Source organism: Dermacentor albipictus, chromosome 3 (genome assembly GCF_038994185.2).
Source record: "Dermacentor albipictus isolate Rhodes 1998 colony chromosome 3, USDA_Dalb.pri_finalv2, whole genome shotgun sequence".
In the NCBI taxonomy this organism is placed as follows: domain Eukaryota; kingdom Metazoa; phylum Arthropoda; class Arachnida; order Ixodida; family Ixodidae; genus Dermacentor; species Dermacentor albipictus.
Window position 1 is genome coordinate 41,202,717 of NC_091823.1, and position 19,769 is coordinate 41,222,485.

Below are 19,769 nucleotides of genomic sequence, written 5' to 3' on the forward strand. Positions count from 1 at the left end.
ACTTACGCGATCCTGACGTGCTAAACTACTAAGTTTTGCTGATCTACTGGAGATTTTGGCCACCAAAAAAAAGTCCGATTTCAAGCCGATATCAAGGGTGAGCTAGGGGCGATATTTGGCGAGCATCTCGCTCTCGTTACCTATCGTGGTGGGCCGATGCCGCACTTTCGTCAGCAGTTGTCAGCATGGCAAGGCAGGAGTGCAAATTGAACATACACCTACTCAGTGATGCGGGAGCCAAAACAAATGTTCGGAAAGCAAGATGCTTGTGCGATCTCACGTCATCGCCAAAACAATGGAGTAAGGGCTAAAATAGTGTCGTGTTTCGATGCACACAACCTATTTTGCACCACGTGCACATGCGTAGGTACGTAGAACGCAAGCTTGCGCACATTGCCAAGCATCTGTGCTCCCAGTGCTGCCGTGTAACACCTGCCACCTTCAGCAAATTCTATACATAAGACGCATCAATGAAAACTTTGGAAGAAAACCGCGTCTTATATGCCGAAAAATCCGGTAAGTTTCAGTTTCACCCGGCATGGTCTACCCTACAAGTTACCCTGTAACTTTGGAACAGCACAAGGTGGAAACATGAATTATTTTGCTATATTTAGAAAAGCGTGTGGGGTTGCATAAGATCACAAAATTATGAAATGGAACCTTTTTGATGAGAATTAGTATTTGAATGTGTCCTCATATCTTAATTCTGTTTTCATTGAAAAAGTGAATGCTCAAGAACAGTAGCGAGGCATGAGTGCTTAGGAGGTTAACACTTTGAACTGTTTTAGAGTTTTACCACATGGTAGTGCATTAGATTTAACATAACATAGGCATGCACTGATGATGAAGGCATTATCTATGAGATGTTTCAGCAGTACTGTATAATAATGATGGGGAATTTGAGACAAAATAATAGTATTTGCTGGCCTGCAGTTGTAGCAGCAGTGATGAACAACTAAGTTTATCTGTATATTGTCAATGCAGTCATTAATTGATTTTCACTAATTTATTTTTAATTAGTATTGACCTAAAGGGAACATACTGTAATTGTGGAATCAAAGCCAAACATTATGTAAAGTACAAGCAGTTGCAGTAAATCCTGTGCTTAGGCCCACTTTCCACAAATATGGGCTCAACATGTGTGGCAGCATATATTCTTCCAATTAACATGCTTCCACACATTTGAACTGGAACAGCAATAGCAAGTGTCAGGTTGCCACTTTGCTCCCAAACTTTTTAATGCCACTTTTAGCCCATAAAAGCTTCCTTTTATAAATTTTCTTTATGATGTCAACAAGTGTGTTTTATTCTTCATTTGCATTATTCGTTGATCCTAATCTCTTTATTACCTTTTCTTTCCTGCTCCTCTTGCTTTCTTGCTCATATGTTTGCATATAGCTGCGCTGCTACAGCTACACTGCTGTATCTCAAGGTTCAGGGCATTTGTCAATGTGCTTACACCATGGGTAAAGCTCGAATGAATTGAACGAATTACTAAATGGACCTTTGAGAAACGCTTATTTTTTCATACCACATGCAGCATGTGACAACTTGCGCTGTGACGCTGATGGCCAAGCCCCCAATCCACTTGTTGTCGTTCTTACTGGAAGGCCTCGGCATGGACTGTGGAGCAAGTTTTCTCAGACAGAAGTTGTTGAAGTAAGTTTCAAAAGAAGCAGCACTTTAGACTGCATTTTTCACATTTTCATTTATCATATTATGGTGCATAGAAACACAAGTGGTCAAGCTATATACATAATATATTGCTGGTCTGCTGCAGCTTCTGGACATACCAACCAACCCTTTTTTTTTGCATCTCCATTAATCTTCTCATACCATTCCCTATATCAAATGGCGAAAATAGGTAGATTGCCGTCACCGCGGGCTATACAACCCACTATGCCATTACAACAGCCCGTTCCACCAGTTGCGGTACAGGCGTCACTGACTCCTTGCCTCATGACATTATCTTAGACCACAGCACACCTCGTCAACTTCTCACTTATCACAGACGACAGTTTATTGGCAAAGTCATCAACAGCTTACTTCCATGGTAGAAAAACAGCATCGAACACAGACAGACGGAAGAAGCACCGGAGGGGCGATGACTGCCAGTGGTTGCTTTGCTGTGCGTACACAAACATATAGCTTGAAAAGGGTGGGGTGAATGGGGAGGGAAACAAAGGGGTGAGGGTTTAAAATTCCAGTCATGCATGGGTCTGACGGTAAAAACTGACAAAAACATGATGATTAGTCAAGTAGACGTCTGTATTCCTTGTTGGTGAGGGCGATTGAAAGGGAGCTGACGCATAATGGGGCTTTGCGCTTCATCATGAAGGTTTCAAGGATTTCACATGCTCGACTGTTTCAGTATTGGCGCAGAACCTTTGTGTGTTGAAGTACCAGCTTGTACCTACAATTGGCACAGTGAATGGTGAGATTGCTCCCGTTCTTGTTTTTGACACAGTATGCACGTTCTCGCAACCGGTCGTTGAGGCACCGTCCGGTCTGCCTGATATGCGTTTTGCCACACATGGTGGTGATCTCATAGACAACTTCCTTGCCGCACTGCAGACGGCATAACGTGCGATTCTTACTGCAGGCACCATTATGGGGTTGACTGGCATTCACTTTTCTGCATAAGGAGCCGAGTTTGTTGGGGGCCGAGAAGACGACACAAACCCTAGCACTCCCGGCTGCCTTTTTGATCCTGTGGGAAACGTCGTGCATGTATGGGATAACGGCTAGCTTTGATTTGTTGAGTTCAGGCTGTGCCTTGTCCCGGGGATATTTGATTTCTCGGGCAAGAACTTGTTTAAATAAACAAAGTAGATCTTCTGGGTAGCTGCTGATCTGCACCATGTGAAGTGGTGTGGATCAGCTTTGTCCTGCACCAGCTTGACTAGCAGATAGTAGCCACACCCAGCTTGCGCATGTTGAAGTGCTCTCAATAACTCAACGATGTCTGTCAAGGCGTGTAGCCAGCAGTAGCCAGGAGTGAATGCATGCGGGCAAGCATAAGTGTGGTCTGACCTAAAAATTTGCATGGTTTGAGGCTAGTTGAGCATTGAGAACTGATTGAAAATCAAGGAAACAACATTTCAAAGCATATTTATTGGGACAAAACTTATAAAATCTTACGGAAATGAAGGGTCTCGGAACCTTACGAATGAAACAGGTGGAAACTGAGGTTCTTGTGTATGTGAAAATGCAAGAACTGCAAGCACAATTTTTGGGTCAATTTCGATGCCCTTAAGTAGAACTTCCCCCAAATGTGGCTTGTAATAATTTGTCAAGAAAAGAGCTAGCCAGGTGTATGAATTTCTCTGAACACAGTGGCAGCAATAAGCTGCCTAGAAAAGCACCCTGTACTTGTTTCTCTGTGCAGAGGAGCAGCAACCCATGTTTCCTGACCACTGTGGGATTCCTAAAGAAGCAAGCATGTGCAACCACTGAAGTAAAGCTGTGTGTTTATGATGTCAGGGAGCGAGTCACGTCCACTGTGAGTGACAAGTTTTCATTTTCTTTATCTTTGTAGTGACACATTGAAGCCAAGTTGTCTAATGAAGGTATTTTCATTAATTTTTAGTTAACATGTGCAAGATAATGAGATAACTTATGGAACTTGCTTGCTCTGTCAAGGTGACTTTTGTGCGGCAGAAATGGCAACAGCCCTATTTATTTTTTTAGTGAATGGACCAAAGGAGAAATTCTAGCCAAATTTATTGCTTATATAATTGGTGAACATTATAATGTGGTGAGAAAATGCTAACAGAAGTCTGCCCATTAACTGTGAATTTAAAAAGTCGGCAAGGCACTGTTCCCATTTGAAAATTATTTCCTTGGCTGAAACATTAATGTCACTTGGCTGGGTTTTATTGGGCATAAAATCACATAATTCCTTTTGGCAAAGGGAAAAGTAATTGATTGATTGATTGATAATTGTTCTTCATTGCTTTCAGTGGCTGAGTATTGAATTTTCGGGTGCTGTGCTTAGATGTGCCGGTTCCTTCGACAGTGGTGTTGTGGAATGTGTAGAAGCAATGGGAAGGTACTAGCCTTTTGTTTAGCTTTGACACTACAGCCTTAAAGGTATCCCACCTACACTGTGGTCTTCCCCTGTGTGTAGTTTCGGAGTGGTTGTAAATGAAGCTAAAATAAAGACTTCCCACGGTTGTCGCACACAGGTGTCAAGCAAATCAGCTTTTCAAAGCGAATACAAATCTACTCAAGTTTTTCTCTTGCATGGTTTGCACCCTCGAAATAATGCCCCAAATTTATGAAAGAAAGGAAGTATGGCCCTTACACGAGAATATAAGGCGCAATGCAGGGATATTTTGGGAGCTTCCTATTTACGCATGTTGTGTGCCTGTCATTGCTGCTTTTCAGAAAACTCTGCTAGGTGAAGCCACATTTGCTCTTGGCACACTAGTCCAGATGCCTGGCTGCTTCCTCCGTCTTGCCCTCATGTAAGCCTAACTTCTTTTAAAAATTTGGTCAGTGTTCTTTAACAGCACATTTGACTGAGAAGTGTTCACAGCAGGACAAATCCCTCTTTAAAACAAACTTTGCTTTAAGCCCTAATCTCTTTAGTTCGGTCCCAAATGTTCACTGTACTTCTGTCAAGATAAACATGTGAAATAGTTCTGCTTAAAGAAATGTTCATCATGTTTGTCATAAAATGGTTCTGCTGATCTTTTTTTCTTCTTTTACCTTCTTTAATCTGCAGATCACCGTCCTATGAAAATGTGGGTTTTGTGACTGTGACTGCTAGGGAACTTGAACCTGAGATTATGGTGACAAGCAAAAAGGATGCACAGGACCTTTTTTGGCCTGCGGTAAGATGAGAAATATCAATTGAGTGCGTGTAGTTTGTAAGGAGTGAAGCTTTAATTACTGAAGAAATACTAACAGATGGGATAACAATCATTAAGACTGTTCCTTATATGCAGTGCTTACTCTAAAAGGTGTTCATGAGGAGCAGCATGGGCAGCCCTTTGTAATTTTTTTTGTGGTGTACTTGCTAGAAAGGCTCTGAGTTTTAAGTTGTTCAAATGAATTAAATGGTGTGGTTCAATGTCCTGAAACTGCACATTAAGCTATGAGGGATGCTGCAGTGAGTGGTATCTGGATAAACATTTACTACGTAGAGTCCTTTAATGTGTACCCGAAGCATGGTACCCAAACATTTTAACGTTCCGCCCCTATCAAAATGTGGCTGTAGTCGTGGCCAGAAATCGAACCACTAACCTCGTTCCCAATTGTCACTAACTCTGCCTGATGATCACTTGCATAGAATTTTCAAATTTACGCTTGGTGCCTGATGTGTACGTTTGCTTCAGTCGGAGCACATCATCTGCAATCGTGACTCCTCGTGTTTGCAGGCTGATCGCCGGCGCACATACTCCTTGCCAGCGTGCATTCCACGTCGCGCCTGCACACCGCTGCACGCCCAGCTCCGGATTATTTTTGATGGCCTCAGCTCCAAGACATATCGTTTCCACACGGGCCTGGGAGCTGAACTTCGAGTGCATGAAATCATGGCCGAGAGCAAGCTGTCCTTCTCCTTCCCACAGTTGCTCCTGTGAGTGCCGCCTACCAGCAATTTTCATCAAGGAGACTGCCAGTTTCTTTACATTGGTCAAGTGAGGTATTGTTTAGCGCAAGCCGTGTCGGTCTTGTGCGTAAATGCAGCTACTTGATGCATGCCTTTTTGTCCAACCTACTTAATACTTTCAAGGAGGGTTCTTATTTGGCTAACTTTATTTCAGTTAAGCACAGCGCTGTAACAAAAAATGCGTTCTCTTGACTTGCCAGTTATACTCAGTTTATTTTACCATTGAGTCACAATGTTATGTCGTTCAACTTTCTTTGTTGTCTCCCTTTATCAAACCAGAAATCTGTGGATAAATGAAGAAAAGCAGCTGATGGACACTGTCACTCATCTAAGAGAGGTATGTCCATGCAATGGCTTCACCAAAGATCGCTGTTATTTCTGCAGCTTGTCTAGGGGTCAACGATAGTGATTTAGAAGTGTTCAGTAAGCCAAGGAACTCGTATTCTTAAGACCTGTGCTTGCACATCTTTTTTCTTTAACCTGCTTGTAACAGCCTGATTTTTTATGATGGTGGCAAGCTATCGTGCACGTCTTTCACCAAACACAAATACCTAATGACTGAGCGTCACAGCATTCAGGGCTTCTTATGTGCACCGCTCTTATTTACTGTGGATGTTTGCTTAAATTGGGAAAAGCAAGGGTCTTTACAATGTTGCAGTAGTAAGAAAGCATCCTGTAGAAGCATTCTGTAATACAAATAAATTTGTACTAAGGTGTTTCTTGATTGTTTATTTGCTCGCAGCACAAACTATCTTAAACTTTGTGATGTGTTTGTGTCTAGAGAGTAATTATTGAGAACTGGAGTACATTACGTACATCACGTATACTACACAAGTACTTTCTGTGGTTGTTGCCCCTATATGTAGATGTCAAGACACGTATCCTTGGTGCAATTTAAGAAGTTAGGTACTTAGACCTTTGCATTCGGACTTAAAATTTGGTGTTTGCACAGTGCAGCCTTCAGCTGTAATTTGCAACATTAGTGTGCAGTGCTGTCAGCTTGTATGGAAAAGCAGCATGATGTGACCCTACATAGTAGTGAATAGTGAAGCAGAGAGAAAATGTTTACAGAGTACTCGGAACAATTTCCAATGCATAAGCATTCTGCTGGAGGGGCAGCAATGCTTTGCAATTCAGGTATGTTGGAAAAGGCTCTTCCTACCTCGATGTTGTGGAGAGGATGATGAGGGCACATTGTGTAAGAGTGCCACCGTAGCAGAATGCATGTTGGAGTAGCACTAGTGTAGCTTGCAAAAGAAGGAGGAGGATTGAGGAGACGGGACAGGGGATTGGAGTGGTGCTGATCAGTTCGAATCCCACGATGACACTACTCGGCTCGACATGTGAACAGTGCTCGGAATGCTGCTTCATGCTTCAAGAAAGTTTGTTTGTTTATTTATTTATTTATTTATTTACTTATTTTCATACTCTCAGGACCTGAGGGTATTACAGAGAGGAGCGTTCTAACAATAAATTGTTAATCGCAACTTTAAAGGCAGCAGGGTCTTCAATTGAATTGACGGAAGCGGGAAGGTGGTTCCAGTCACTGCTTGTTTGCAGCAAAAAAGAGGCTTTGCAAGTGTTAGTGTAACATAAAGGAATTTTAACCTTGAGCTTATGATCGATCCGTGAGGACATGTATTCTGGAGGGAGGAAAAGATTGTTTTTAAGTGTTGGGTTAATGTAAAAAATTTTGTGATAGAGGTTTAAGCAGAAGCACTTGTGGCGTGACCGAAGTGTCGATAGATCTAATTTAGCTTTCATTGAAGAAACGCCGCTATAGCGAGAGTAATTAGTGAGCACATATCGGGCAGCATGGTTCTGAATGGGTTCAAGGGTGATGATTAATGAGGAGCTAGATAGGTCTCAAATAGAGCGAGCATATTCTAATTTTGATCTAACTAGTGTTTTAATCTAAATTTAATCTTGAAATCGGAGGGAACGGATGAAAAAATTCGGCATAGAAATCCAAGCATGCTATTAGCATTGTTAATCACATGTTCAACATGTATATTTCATGAGAGGTTGTGAGTTACACGCATGCCAAGATAGTTGTAACTAGTAACAGTAAAGTGGAGTTATTAAGGGTATAAGTAAAGTTGTCATTAACTTTATTGTGATGCATTACTCTCATGAGCTTATATAAGTATTTAGCTTCATAAGGCACTTGTTGCACCAGTTAGAAATAGCTTCAATGTTGGATTGCAAAATAGAAACGTCTTGTGGGTTATTAATTACACGATAAAGCACACAGTCATAGGCAAAGAACTTAATGCTAGAGTTTATACTGACAGGTAAGTCATTAATGTAAATGAGAAACAGTAATGGGCCCAAAACCGATCCTTCTGGTACGTCTGAAGTAACAAGAACTGTAGGAGAGTCATAATCATTAGCTTGAATGTACTGTAAGCCGTTAGTCAGAGATCAATGAATCCAGTCTAGGATATCAAGATCTATATTTAGCTTGCTCATATTTAGGAGGAGAAGTTTGTGTGATACAGTGTCGAAGGCTTTAGCGTGATCTAAAAAGATGCAATTGGTTATCATATTTTTGTCAAAAGCTCTAAAAAGGTTGTCAGTAAAAGAGAGTAACTGCGTTTCTCAAGAGAAGTGCTTCCTGAAACTATGCAGACAAGGAAGAAAGAACATATTTGATTCAAGGAAAGATACCAAGTTTGAATAAATGATGTGTTCAAGAAGTTTACAGGGTACACTGGTTAAAGATATTGGCATGTAGTTTAGGGGAGAATGGGTGTTACCTGATTTGTGAAGTGGAACCACCTCACCCACCTTCCAGTCACCTGGCAAAGTAGAAGTCTGTAGAGACTGCGAGTAGAGTGCAGTATTTATAATGGAACAGTAAACTGTTGTATTTTTAAGAACTTTGAATGTATGTTGTCATTACCTGCAGAGCTAGACAACTTAAAGTTTTCGATCAGGCGGCACACCCCAGCTGAAGCTACAGAGATGAAATCTATTGGAAAAAAACCAGAATCAGCGATTGTTGGCATAGAAAAGGCTGTTATGCCAGAAAAGCAAGAAACACAAATATTGTTTAGCACATTGCGGCAGTCACCATTAGGAACGGCATCACCATTGCTATCGAGCAAGTGAGTCATGTTGGATTTGCTGCCATGAACTACATTACAAAGCTGCCCAGGGTTATCTTTAAGTAGAGTGGGCAAGGTACAGTTGTGGAACATGTCTTTTGCCTGCACAATGGCATTTTTGTACTCGCGATCCGTGCACTTGTACGCTTTAGGCGTCATTGCTACTCGATCGTTTAGGCGTCATCGCTCGGCGAAATATCCATTTCTTTTTGTTTAACAGGCACTTCAGATGGGCGTTAAACCAAGGATCTTTGGAAGAAGAATCAAAGCATTTTTTAGGAATGTAGAAATTGATCAAGTAGGCAACTTTTTTTTTAAAGAGACAAATTTTCTTGAATGGTGCGACTGAAAGCTCGACATGAAGTCAGTAATGAATTCTGCAAGTTTCTTATTTATGGCAGAGAAATTCGCGTTTTTATAATTTTTAATAGATTTGCCCTGCTTCTTGTGATGTGTATGGGCCTGAATACTGCAGTCAATAAAGCGATGATCGCTTAGGCCAGGCAAAAAAACTAGGGGTGAAATGAGTTCTGGAGTTGCCGTAAGCAGCAAATCTAGTACATTAGCAGAATGAGGTGAGCAATGTGTAGGTGGAAGGATAAGTTGCCTAAGGTTGAAATGCAGACAGATATCTAAAAATGACAAACATTCCATCGAGTTTGCCGCGAGGCTTGGTGGGTCAGTAGCCCAATAATAGGAGGTAAATTAATGTCTGCAAAAAGAAATAAAGGGCACTTAGGAAATTGCACAGTTAGCTTATTTAGGACATCATGTAATTTGTGACAAAATGTGGTAGAAGACATTGGCAGTCTGTAACATACGCTGAAGATAAACCTTTTATGCCCTGTAAATATGCATGCACTAATAAATTCTAAATTGCTGTCAACCATAACAACATTAGAAGCAACGGTATCCCGGATAGCTATCAATGCACTACCGCCTGGTCCTGCACAATGAAGCAGAAAAAATTCACAACCAGTCCCATGGCTTCCACTCTTTCCTGGCCACTGAGGGGGACAGACGACGGCCGGGCATTGAAATCAGCAGCGAGTGCTTATGTCGACGATGGTACCGGCTGATCCAAGAGATGAAACGGCAGCTTCCAAACAGTTATGGCTGGAGCAGAGAACTCAACAGTGGGAATGGCGATAAAGTGGCTCGTTGACGTTGCCCCATTCGTTGGCGCCGTAGAAACAGCGCATGACCACGCGCAGAAGAGAGGCGAAATCTGCACAATGAAGCAGAAAACATTTACGACCTGGCCACAGGCGGATGCTGCAGCAGTGTTGGAAGCAGTGGGATGCAATTGTCTGAATGGCTCAAACCAAGGAGATTGTGACCAACGCTGATGTCGTCAACCAATGTTGCCGCGCAACCGATGTGGTAAGAGCTCATCGTGCAGCCGAGCAGTGGGTAGTGTATCGGGCTGTGCATCTTGAGGCCAAATGGACGCGAGGACGCTGAGGTGAATGCGGTGAGGGATTGTCATGGTGGCTGAGACTCCTTAGCAGTGGGCAATGTGTTTGGTGCATAACTAAATGTATATTTCGAAATACTGCTGTTTAATAACTATCTGAGCGTCTTGGAATTCTTATGTCACAAGAGTGTGTCCAGCATTTAGCCTAGTGGTACAATGCTTGCAAACACACGTTACACACTGTAACATGTGGAGCCCTGTAATATTTTTGTTGGACATCTATTCTGTAACCTTTAAGCCCGAGCTGTACTTGTCCTCCCAATAAGCATACCAATATTACCAAGGACGATTCCTACTCATTCATGGCACACTTTTCCTTTGTTTTCTCTGTGGTTACTAGCCATTTGTGTCAGATCTTTACTCTGATAACTGCTGGCTTGGGGCGCTCAAGCACATGGTTTTGTAGTTTAAATTTGTTTTGCTGCCATAGATGTAGAGATTATGCCATGAGTGTAGAGACGCCTTACTCAGTATTTCATTGAACACCTGGGATAAACCATAAAGTTAATGTCTTTCTTGAATGAGAATGTTACACGAAAAATAAATTGGCATAAAAAAGATATTAAGAGATTTCTTGCACGTTTACAGAAAAGAACTTGGCAGTTATAGGGACACTAAAGTGTTATACTACTAAGTTAAGCTCGATTCATAAGTTGCACTTCTGAGGACACTGAAAACGTCTTGTCTTGTCTTACCACATGTGGCGAGGTGGTAAGCCAGGGAAGGTGCATAGTGGAAAAACAAGTGTTGCCGCCTTGAAGTCCTTACACCAGCTGCTCATGATGTCATGGATCTTGGCAGCAGCTGGTCAAGGTTATTTAACATTGTGTCGATTGAAAAGCACTACATTGCATTCCAGAGGAACCAAACACTCCAGTTCACTAGAACTTCCTCCGCATAGAAATGACCCAAACACTCGAAAATAATTTTAAATATATGATGTAACACCAATGTAATGGCAGTGCGATTTGTACGCTGCTAGATCTAAAAAGGAAAACATTGGTCTTTATTTTTTTGTGCTAGTAATCAACACTTCTCCAGCCCATAAATAAAAAGAGAATCTTCAGAGTACTTTACTATTTCAGGTTGATTTAACATTGCTCTTTAGGATCCCTTTAAATGTTTAAAGTAGTGGTGCATGTTTGCTATGTCTACTCTTGTCTTGCAGCTGAGTCCGGAGTGGCAAGCCAAGCAGCTTTTAGCCATAGAGAGGCACCTGATGCGGATCAACACGTATTCAGAGGCCCTGGAAAACCTGGCCAAGCAGCGGGGGGCCTTCTTCAAACCGTCCGTATCCAAAGGGCTGGTCTCGCTTGAGTTTGCCCCTGTCAACATGCACCTGCAGAGGCTTTGGGTTCACAACACGACTAGCCACAAAAGTGAGTCCCATCTTTGTGGATTTTCTTAGAATGTTAAAAAATGAACCAGTTGTTACAAAGCTTTTCCCTCAAACAATAACCATATTAACCTGAGACATTGCCCGCCCATGAAAAAGTTCCGTAGCAAAGGTGCGCTTAAGGATCATCTTGCAGTATCCACGGCTGTTGTTTCAATTTTAGCCTTTTATTGTTTTTTGTGAAAGTGTATGTTTGCTAATAGTAGGTACCTACCATGGTGACTTCGTGGCTGTGGCGCTCTCTAGTTGAACAAAAGGGTGCGGCTTTAATTCACCATGTTATGATGGGGTGAAATGCATGAATGCTTGTTCACTTCAATTTAGGTGCACAAGAACCTCAGCTAGCAAAAGTTAATCTGGAGCCCTCCACTGCACCTTTACTCAACCTGTTGTGCCAGTTTCGGGACATTAAACTACACAATTTAATGAGTTAGTATTTACATTTGATAATGACATGCAGTAAGCATGCGGTGCTAATGAACTCATGCCAATTTTCTACACTTGTCATGCAACTGTTTCCTGGTTTTACTAGGACGTTGCCCACTTTTCTGTTCCTGAGGAATTGCATCTGCAAGGGGAATGGGGGACCAATAACTTGAGGTATCGGAGTAAATTGAAATCAACATAGAAACTCTTGAAGGCATGTGATTCAGAATGTCTGGAGTTTTTCTAAGTGCAAGTGTAGTTTTTCTTAGTGTAAACTCTTCCATTATGTGTTTTGCCTTTTACAGAATGTGTTTATGATGTGGTCACAGTGGGGGCATTCACTGCGTATGCCCAAAAGTTCTCTCATGGTGGCCTCCATAGACTTCTCAATCAGCTCAAGAACGCCTACCCCTTGCTGCAGTGAGTTATGCTTTTGTGTTCTTTAACAAGCCTTTAATGTGCCCTTGGCATCATCATTCCTTTGTCAGTATACGAAGTGACTGTTGCATGTGTGTGAAGGCAGACTGCAATGGCAATAATGATGTTTGTTTTAAGAAGACTGCTTTTGTCAGTTACTGATGAGTTTTCTTTAAAATTTAAGGTAAGCAAGTGCATTATTGAACTGTGCCTAATTGAAGTGATGAAAAAAAAAAGAAGGATACAGCATGCTCGTTAGGCTTGTCTGAGTTTGACTAGTGCTTTTGATTTATTAATGAGACAGATATTATCAGGAGCTGGTATGGCATTTTCACAGTAACGGTACCAATCCCGTCCTGCACCTATGTCACTTGTTCACTTATGAAAGCTCCTCCTCCTCCTCCTCCGCATCATCATCATCAGCATCAGCCTGTTTTATGTCCACTGCAGGACGAAGGCCTCTCCCTGCAATCTCCAATTACCCCTGTCCTACGCCAACCGATTCCAACTAGCGCCCGCAAATATCCTAACTTCATCGCTCCACCTAATCTTTTGCCGTCCTCGACAGCGTTTCCCTTCCCTTGGTGCCCATTCTGTAACGCTAATGGTCCAACGGTTATCTAACCTGTGGATTACATGACCTGCGTAGCTCCCTTTTTTTGTCTTGATGTCAATTAGAATATCGTCTATACCTATTTGCTTTCTGATCCAAACCGCTCTCTTTCTGTCTCATAACGTTATGCGTGGCAATCTTCATTCCATCGCTCTTTGCGCAGTCCTTAATTTGTTCTCAAGCTTCTTTGTCAGTCTCCAAGTCTCTGCCCCATATGTCAGCACTGGTAGAATGCACTGATTGTACACCTTCCTTTTCAATGATAATGGCAAGCTTCCAGTCAGGAGCTGACAATGTCTGCCATATGTGATCCAACCCATTTTTATTCTTCTATGAATTTCCTCCTCATCGTCAGGGTTCCCTGTGATCAATTGACTTAGGTAAACATACTCCTTCACAGACTCCAGAGGCTGACTGGCGATCCTGAACTCTTGTTCCTTTGCCCGGATATTCATGATTATCTTTGTCTTCTGCATATTAATCTTCAACCTCATTCTCACACTCCATTCTTGGTAAAAATGATGCTTCGAAATTTCTTACTCTAATTCATTGCTTTATTTCGCTTGATGTTTGCCTTTAGTACTCTGTTAGGAGTTTTACTTTTGCTTGGTGGCTTTGTTGCAGATACTGTGTGCGACAAATTTTGTTCTCAAATGGTAGTCTACATATTGTGTCAGATTACACAATGGAAAGGGATGAGTAAGGAGTACCTATTATAGGTATAGTGAACCAAGGCTTCCCATTAAGTTTGTCTTCTGTGGCACAAAATTACTTATAGTGTAAAATGGTGAAAGTAATGAAGATAATCATTGTAAGTTTCACTAGTGATGTAGTTTGAAGTATCAATGAAAAAAAATGTATTTTGTATGATGTGATCTTGTCTACTCTCTCTTGATTTATTGGAAACTGCCATCAACTCCCGTGAATATGGTGTTTGCAGCCTTCATATTGGCTTCGTTCTAATATTTGAGAAGGTTTGCTCAATTTGCAGAAAGTGCAGTGACTTTCATTTGCTGTTCAGGCGGGAGGGCCAGCCGTCCATACTGGGTCCTGACCGGCTATCAACAGCGGCTCAGGCGGTGCTCAGCATTGAACATATCAGGGAAGACATTGAAGCAGACGTCCAGCAACTCATGCAGCTGGCTGACCTCAAAGATATCACAGGCATGGAGGCTGCAGCTACCAAGATTAGCGACAAGGTCTGTCATTGTATATTGCATGTTCTGAATTGATTGCTGCTGCACAAAGATACAGGTGAAATGCATTGACTGTCAGTAGATGCTTTTTGTATATTCTCATCTGGCTCAAGCTCTTTCTTGCTGCTGCATTAAAATTTGTCTTGCCGAGTCTTTCATGCTACTGCATTAAGATTTGTATTACCCAGAGACTTTCATAGCACTATATAAAGATTTGTCTCGCCCAAATTATTTCATGCTACTGCATTAAGATTCACCTGGCCCAAAGTCTTTCATGCTAATGCATTAAGATATGGAGCGCAGGCATAACTAGCACTTGCTTGGTCACAAAACTTGTCTACAGCTCTCAAAAGCACGGAAAAGCATGTGAGAAAGTAACTTGAATGCATGCCCACAGATTTTTGAGTGAAACTTCAGTTAAAAAAAATTGGAACAGGGAGAACAGTAAGCTTTCGTAGTCCAAAACCAGGACTGAGAGCGGAAACATTAAAATGCTTAGCCTGCTCTGATGATCTACCAATTGGAACTCGATATGGCTTGTTCTGACTTCTCGCCTGTTACTCGTAAAGCTTTGCACAGTGAAATTGCTAAAATATGGCAAAAGCATAGCAAAATAATGCCTGTAGCATGTTTTTTAAAACATCAGCTCCAGGGCCTGGTTCAGCATTCATCTTTCATGCATTAGAATGCAGGCGAGTCATGTTGAAACAAGCTGAACTAGTGACTATTGCAAAATTGCACAGATTGTCATAGTACATTCAAATTTGGGGACACTTAATATCACGAGACATCATACTCTAATAGACCATTTGTTCTTGCATGTTAGCAAGGAAGAGGTCCTAGTTGCCATGGAAGTAATTGTTAAAATGCAACAAAGCGAGGTGCAGGTTTAACCTAGTTGGTTCGGCTTGACTAAACTAACAATGGGAAGGCCGAATTCGGACAAAAGAAACAAAGGGATGAAAACACGGCACTACTGGCTTCTATCTGCTGCTATATCATTCTGATAATTTGAAAGTAAAATCACAAATGTGCTATATTAGAAAGCGCTGAGTTATCTCTTTCATCTTTGGCCTTGGATGTTTTGAAAGCACGGTCTTAATTTGGCTTGAAAACTCCTGTTACTGTCTACTGTCTGCAGTTCATTCACCCCAGGTGATGCCTTTATGCTTTTCACTGCTGTTTTCCCACTCAGGCCAAGCAATTGACAACACTTTGCAACCCAGCATTAGTTGATGAAGCCCTGACTATTTGGGAAGGAGCTCGTCTTATCCAGCCAAGCAATGACATTTCCGGTGCTGGTAAGACCTCTCCAAAGCGTGCCCAACGGCCTCCACCAATGGCACGACTCAAGTCAGCATCCTTACCACGAGAGTTTCCTGCACCACCATGCTCATCTGGTAAGCAAAAGAAGGCAGACAAAATTTTCTGTATTGGGCAATTGAAAAAAGCAATTTTTAATGAGAAAAAAAATTTATTTAGTGAAATTTATGAGTCTTTGACGAAAGATACGATTTCATGCCATGGCGACAATATCTTCACATCGGCAGTACGAAGTGAAGCCAGCTACGCTTTCCTGCCCACTCTGCCCCCAGGGCTGATAATGTTGCCCGCAGTGGAACGATGCTATCATGAAAAAAGCTGGCAGCAGGAAGTGAATGCTTCGACTGCCTCTGACTTCAACGGATCTCCGAAACTTGAAATTACGCAACCTGCAGTACTAAACACGTGGAAAAACAGCGCACATGATGCAGCGCCAGCGTGGCATGTCAACTCTTTGCACAGGTGGCAGATTAGCTCTAAAACAGGGCCCACGGGTTGTGTGTGCGCTCAGCCACACCGAAAATCACGTGCATGGCTGTGCTAGAAAAGGAGATATGCGCCAACCTGCCTTCCACTTCTCCCCTCATCGCTTTCCCCTCCCCCCCACACACCTTCCCCTTGCTCACATGGGAAGGTGCCACTCATCAAGCTGCCAGCCTTCTCGGCTCACCCTTGAACGCTTTTACTCACGCACAAAGAATATAGTGCGTGATAGGATCGTATCGCACTTAGACCATACAGAACATGACACTGCTCCGCTTCGGTGGTCGCTGTTTGGTTGTGGAGTGCACAATTTGAAAGGTGCATTCACAAGCAGCCATGTGTAATTCAATCACCTGACCATCTACGTCTGTGAAAGTTTCCATTTATTGTCCCAGTATTCCTTTGTGGTGGTAGTGACATTGTATTACATAGAAATCGTGTATAGACACACTTCATCATATTGAGGTTCTAAATATGTGGCATTCTACTAACAAGCAGATGTAAAGAGTTAAATAATTCATTATATGGAGAATACTGTTATACAGTAAAACCTCGATAATTCAGATTTCATGGGAGCTCAAGGAATGCCTGATTTAACTGAATGCCAGATTACTGAAGGTATAAAAATAAATTTAAAAAAAATAAAGAAATGCTTATATCATCATGCTTTATTTATTGAATGAATCAGCAAATGTTGTTTCTATATTGTACAAAAGCAGTGCGGAAGCTGCAACTCTCGTCATCTTGTGGCTGATTAGCTCTCGCAGTAGCAAAGGCCTTGCAACTTGCTACGCAGTACGGTTGCGGCGCATGTCCTCCATTGCGATGCGAACATCCTGAATTTTTTTTGCCAGTGAGCTGGTTGCCAACAGATCGTGCGTTCATCGCAATGCTGCTGGCACTCCTCATGCTTCACAGCATCCTCAGTGTTCGTGACATCACTTGCACAGCCATTGCACACAGTGATAACGAAAACTACTGTTTGCTGCCAGTGCAGCTGCTATCAATGCGATCATAGATGGCAACCATGTGGTTCTGAAGGCATGTGGCTGACGTGTGCACGGAACCAAAACGAAACTTCTGTTTGCATCAACTGCTGCAGACAAAACTGCAGCCACTATCAACGCCATAATGGACAGGGACCATGTAGTTCTGTAGACACGCGGCTGACATGCGCACCAAGTCAAAATGAAACTACTGTTTGCTGCAACCGCTGTAGGTGAAGTCATGGTTGCTACTGATGTGATCATGGATGGCGACTATGCATTTATAATGGCATGAGGCCAACGTTGTGTTATGCGCGGCAGTAAAAGAAAGAATAAAGGAAACAAGGGCACAAATAGGCGCAAAGCGTTCCGGCATCCCTCTTGTTCACATATGAGTCCCGCTGATGACTGCAGTGATGCGGACTCCGCCGCTTCGTTTTGGTTGGACAGTAGCGCTGTTTTCCCTATTTTGTGCTGCACATTTGCTGTGGTCCATGCTCGCCAAACTCCAAGAGTTGTCTGAATTAACTGGTGTGCGGCCAAATAGTATGTCCATATTATTGAGAGTTTAATTCCATTAAGTCGTACCTGTGCCTGCCGGAACCAGAGGAGGAGTCCGAATTATCCAATTTTCTGAATTATCAAGGGTTGAATTAACAAGGTTTCACTGTATTGTAATTTGCTATAGCAAGGTTTAACTGTAAGGATGTTCATGCATACTGGATGTTGTAGCTGCTGCTTGTAGAAAGACGGGCCCATACTGCCTGTATGTTTCAAGAACAAATGCGCTAGCACATTCTCAATCTTTAGCGGATATCTCAAGGTAACCTAGAATGTGTGATGATACACTTTGAATAGGGAACATCATGAAAGCCGCGTCACATAATTTACTGATGCTGACTTTGCCAGTTGATATATCCACTGTCAATTTATACCTTGATTGAAAAGAGGGCACAAGGGCGCCCCAATAAAGAGTTTCCCTCCAAGTTGGTCATTTGCCTGCTTGTCTGCTTGCTTACTTGCCTGCCTGTTGCCCAGTACTCATCACCACCATATGAAAATATTGCCACAAGATGTAAGGCATCGTCGGAGTATGCCATAAAGAAACGGGTGTTAAAGACTGATAAACCTTGTTGGCATGTGATTGACTTGAATATTGGCACACCATTTGCTGTGGTCACTTATTGGTTATGACATTTTGCTTTTGAGCATTAGGTCAGAAGTTTAATTACCATACAGTAGTGCCTCATATTAAAGAAGACAGAAGGCATAATCATTAACCTTCCTCCACCTTGCGGGCTTCTGCAGAACTGATTTCACAATACCACTAATGTATTGAGGTGTTTCCTGATCAAGCACAGGCACGGCGTCAATGACACAACAAACCGATCAGTCCAAGAGATGATTTGCAGAGTGAAAACTTAAATCTGTAAAATGAATGTATGGTTGCATCTCTCTGTTTGAATTTACTCTGCATACTCTACTTGCAAATGATATGGGTAGTTCTACAAAAGGGGCCATGGTATAGCTTCAATATTGAGATACATAACTTTTTTCAAAGAAGTTATCTCTCTTGTGTAAGAAATTATCTTTTATGTTTACGTGTCAAAGATGTGATGATACTGTAATTTCGGGCTTATAAATTAATTTTCTCACAGGTTCCCCATCTGACGAGTCCTCTGGTGATGAGGCACCCAATGATGCAGTGTCGGTTAATGGAAATGTGTGTGGAGCTCAGGTTCGCCCCATGCCTCAGCTGCATAAGTCAGACTCTATGTACTCAACTGAAGAGTCTCGTTTTTCTGGCCTTTCGGAAGAGTTTGAGCCTCTTGTGAGTGTCATTCTGCACATGAATGCATGTAACATATTGTCGAAAAATTGCGTATTGTACAAGCCCAAGCGTAATATGAAAGGCAATCATTATACGAAAAAAAAAGAAAAAAAAGGGAACTTGCATATAATGCAAACAGGGAAAAAGTTACCTGCATCATTTCTATAGTTGTAGATGATGATGATGAACTTTTTTTTTACAAAATAAACAAACATAATGAATTCGGGGAGCAAGAGAAAGAATGTGCTTTCTATAACAACCAAACATTTTTGAAATCTATGCTGTAAGAGGGCAGCACTGTTTCCACCCATGACAAATGGTGCAGAGAGATGACCGGAGCTGTAGGACATGAAATAAATTTATAATACTTTTTTTCCTGTATGGCAAAGTGACAACTGTCACAAACCTGTCTGAACATAGGGTCATCTCCTATTTATGCTGCTATCTTGTTTTTATTTATGTACATGATATTATCTGGTCAAATATGTGTGCATGCCAGTGTCGTCTTTTCCTAGCATTTCTTCCAGCATGGTTTCAGGTTATGCTCTTTCTCCTGAGGCACTTGCGTATATGTCATATTAATGAAAAACAACAGTAACAACAATAAAACTGCAAAAAAGCAAAGAAAGAAAAAGATTGAAGAATGCTAAAAGCAGTATAGTTAAAACTTTGATTTAACCTAGTCAAAGGGCCACAAGAATAAGTTAATTAAATCAGAAACACCTAAAATCCTGATGCAAATAACAGTACTTATTTTGAGAGAGAATGAAAATTTAATTTTTGCCGGCATTGGCTTTGTTTAACTGAAAAATTTGGGCTTGCAAATACTGACATTGCGCTTGCAAATTTGAAACACTGCAATGGACAGTTTTCTAAGATAAAAACTGCCCACCA

The 19,769-nt window shown here is 41.8% G+C and overlaps 1 protein-coding gene across 7 annotated transcripts in view; it reads left to right on the forward strand.

Moving 5' to 3' along the window:
* The window catches only part of LOC135902557 (inositol polyphosphate-4-phosphatase type I A-like), a 64,460-nt gene that overhangs the window by 12,289 nt on the left and 32,402 nt on the right, over window positions 1–19,769 (forward strand). For all 7 annotated transcript variants that reach the window (XM_065432696.2, XM_065432699.2, XM_065432701.2 and 4 more), the window contains exons 7-17: window positions 1,541–1,659; window positions 3,389–3,502; window positions 4,390–4,469; window positions 4,730–4,838; window positions 5,385–5,584; window positions 5,897–5,954; window positions 11,373–11,583; window positions 12,332–12,446; window positions 14,078–14,255; window positions 15,448–15,652; window positions 18,703–18,875. In XM_065432696.2, the coding sequence (XP_065288768.2) occupies window positions 1,541–1,659; window positions 3,389–3,502; window positions 4,390–4,469; window positions 4,730–4,838; window positions 5,385–5,584; window positions 5,897–5,954; window positions 11,373–11,583; window positions 12,332–12,446; window positions 14,078–14,255; window positions 15,448–15,652; window positions 18,703–18,875 (1,562 nt within the window). The remainder of the gene's footprint in view (window positions 1–1,540; window positions 1,660–3,388; window positions 3,503–4,389; window positions 4,470–4,729; window positions 4,839–5,384; window positions 5,585–5,896; window positions 5,955–11,372; window positions 11,584–12,331; window positions 12,447–14,077; window positions 14,256–15,447; window positions 15,653–18,702; window positions 18,876–19,769) is intronic.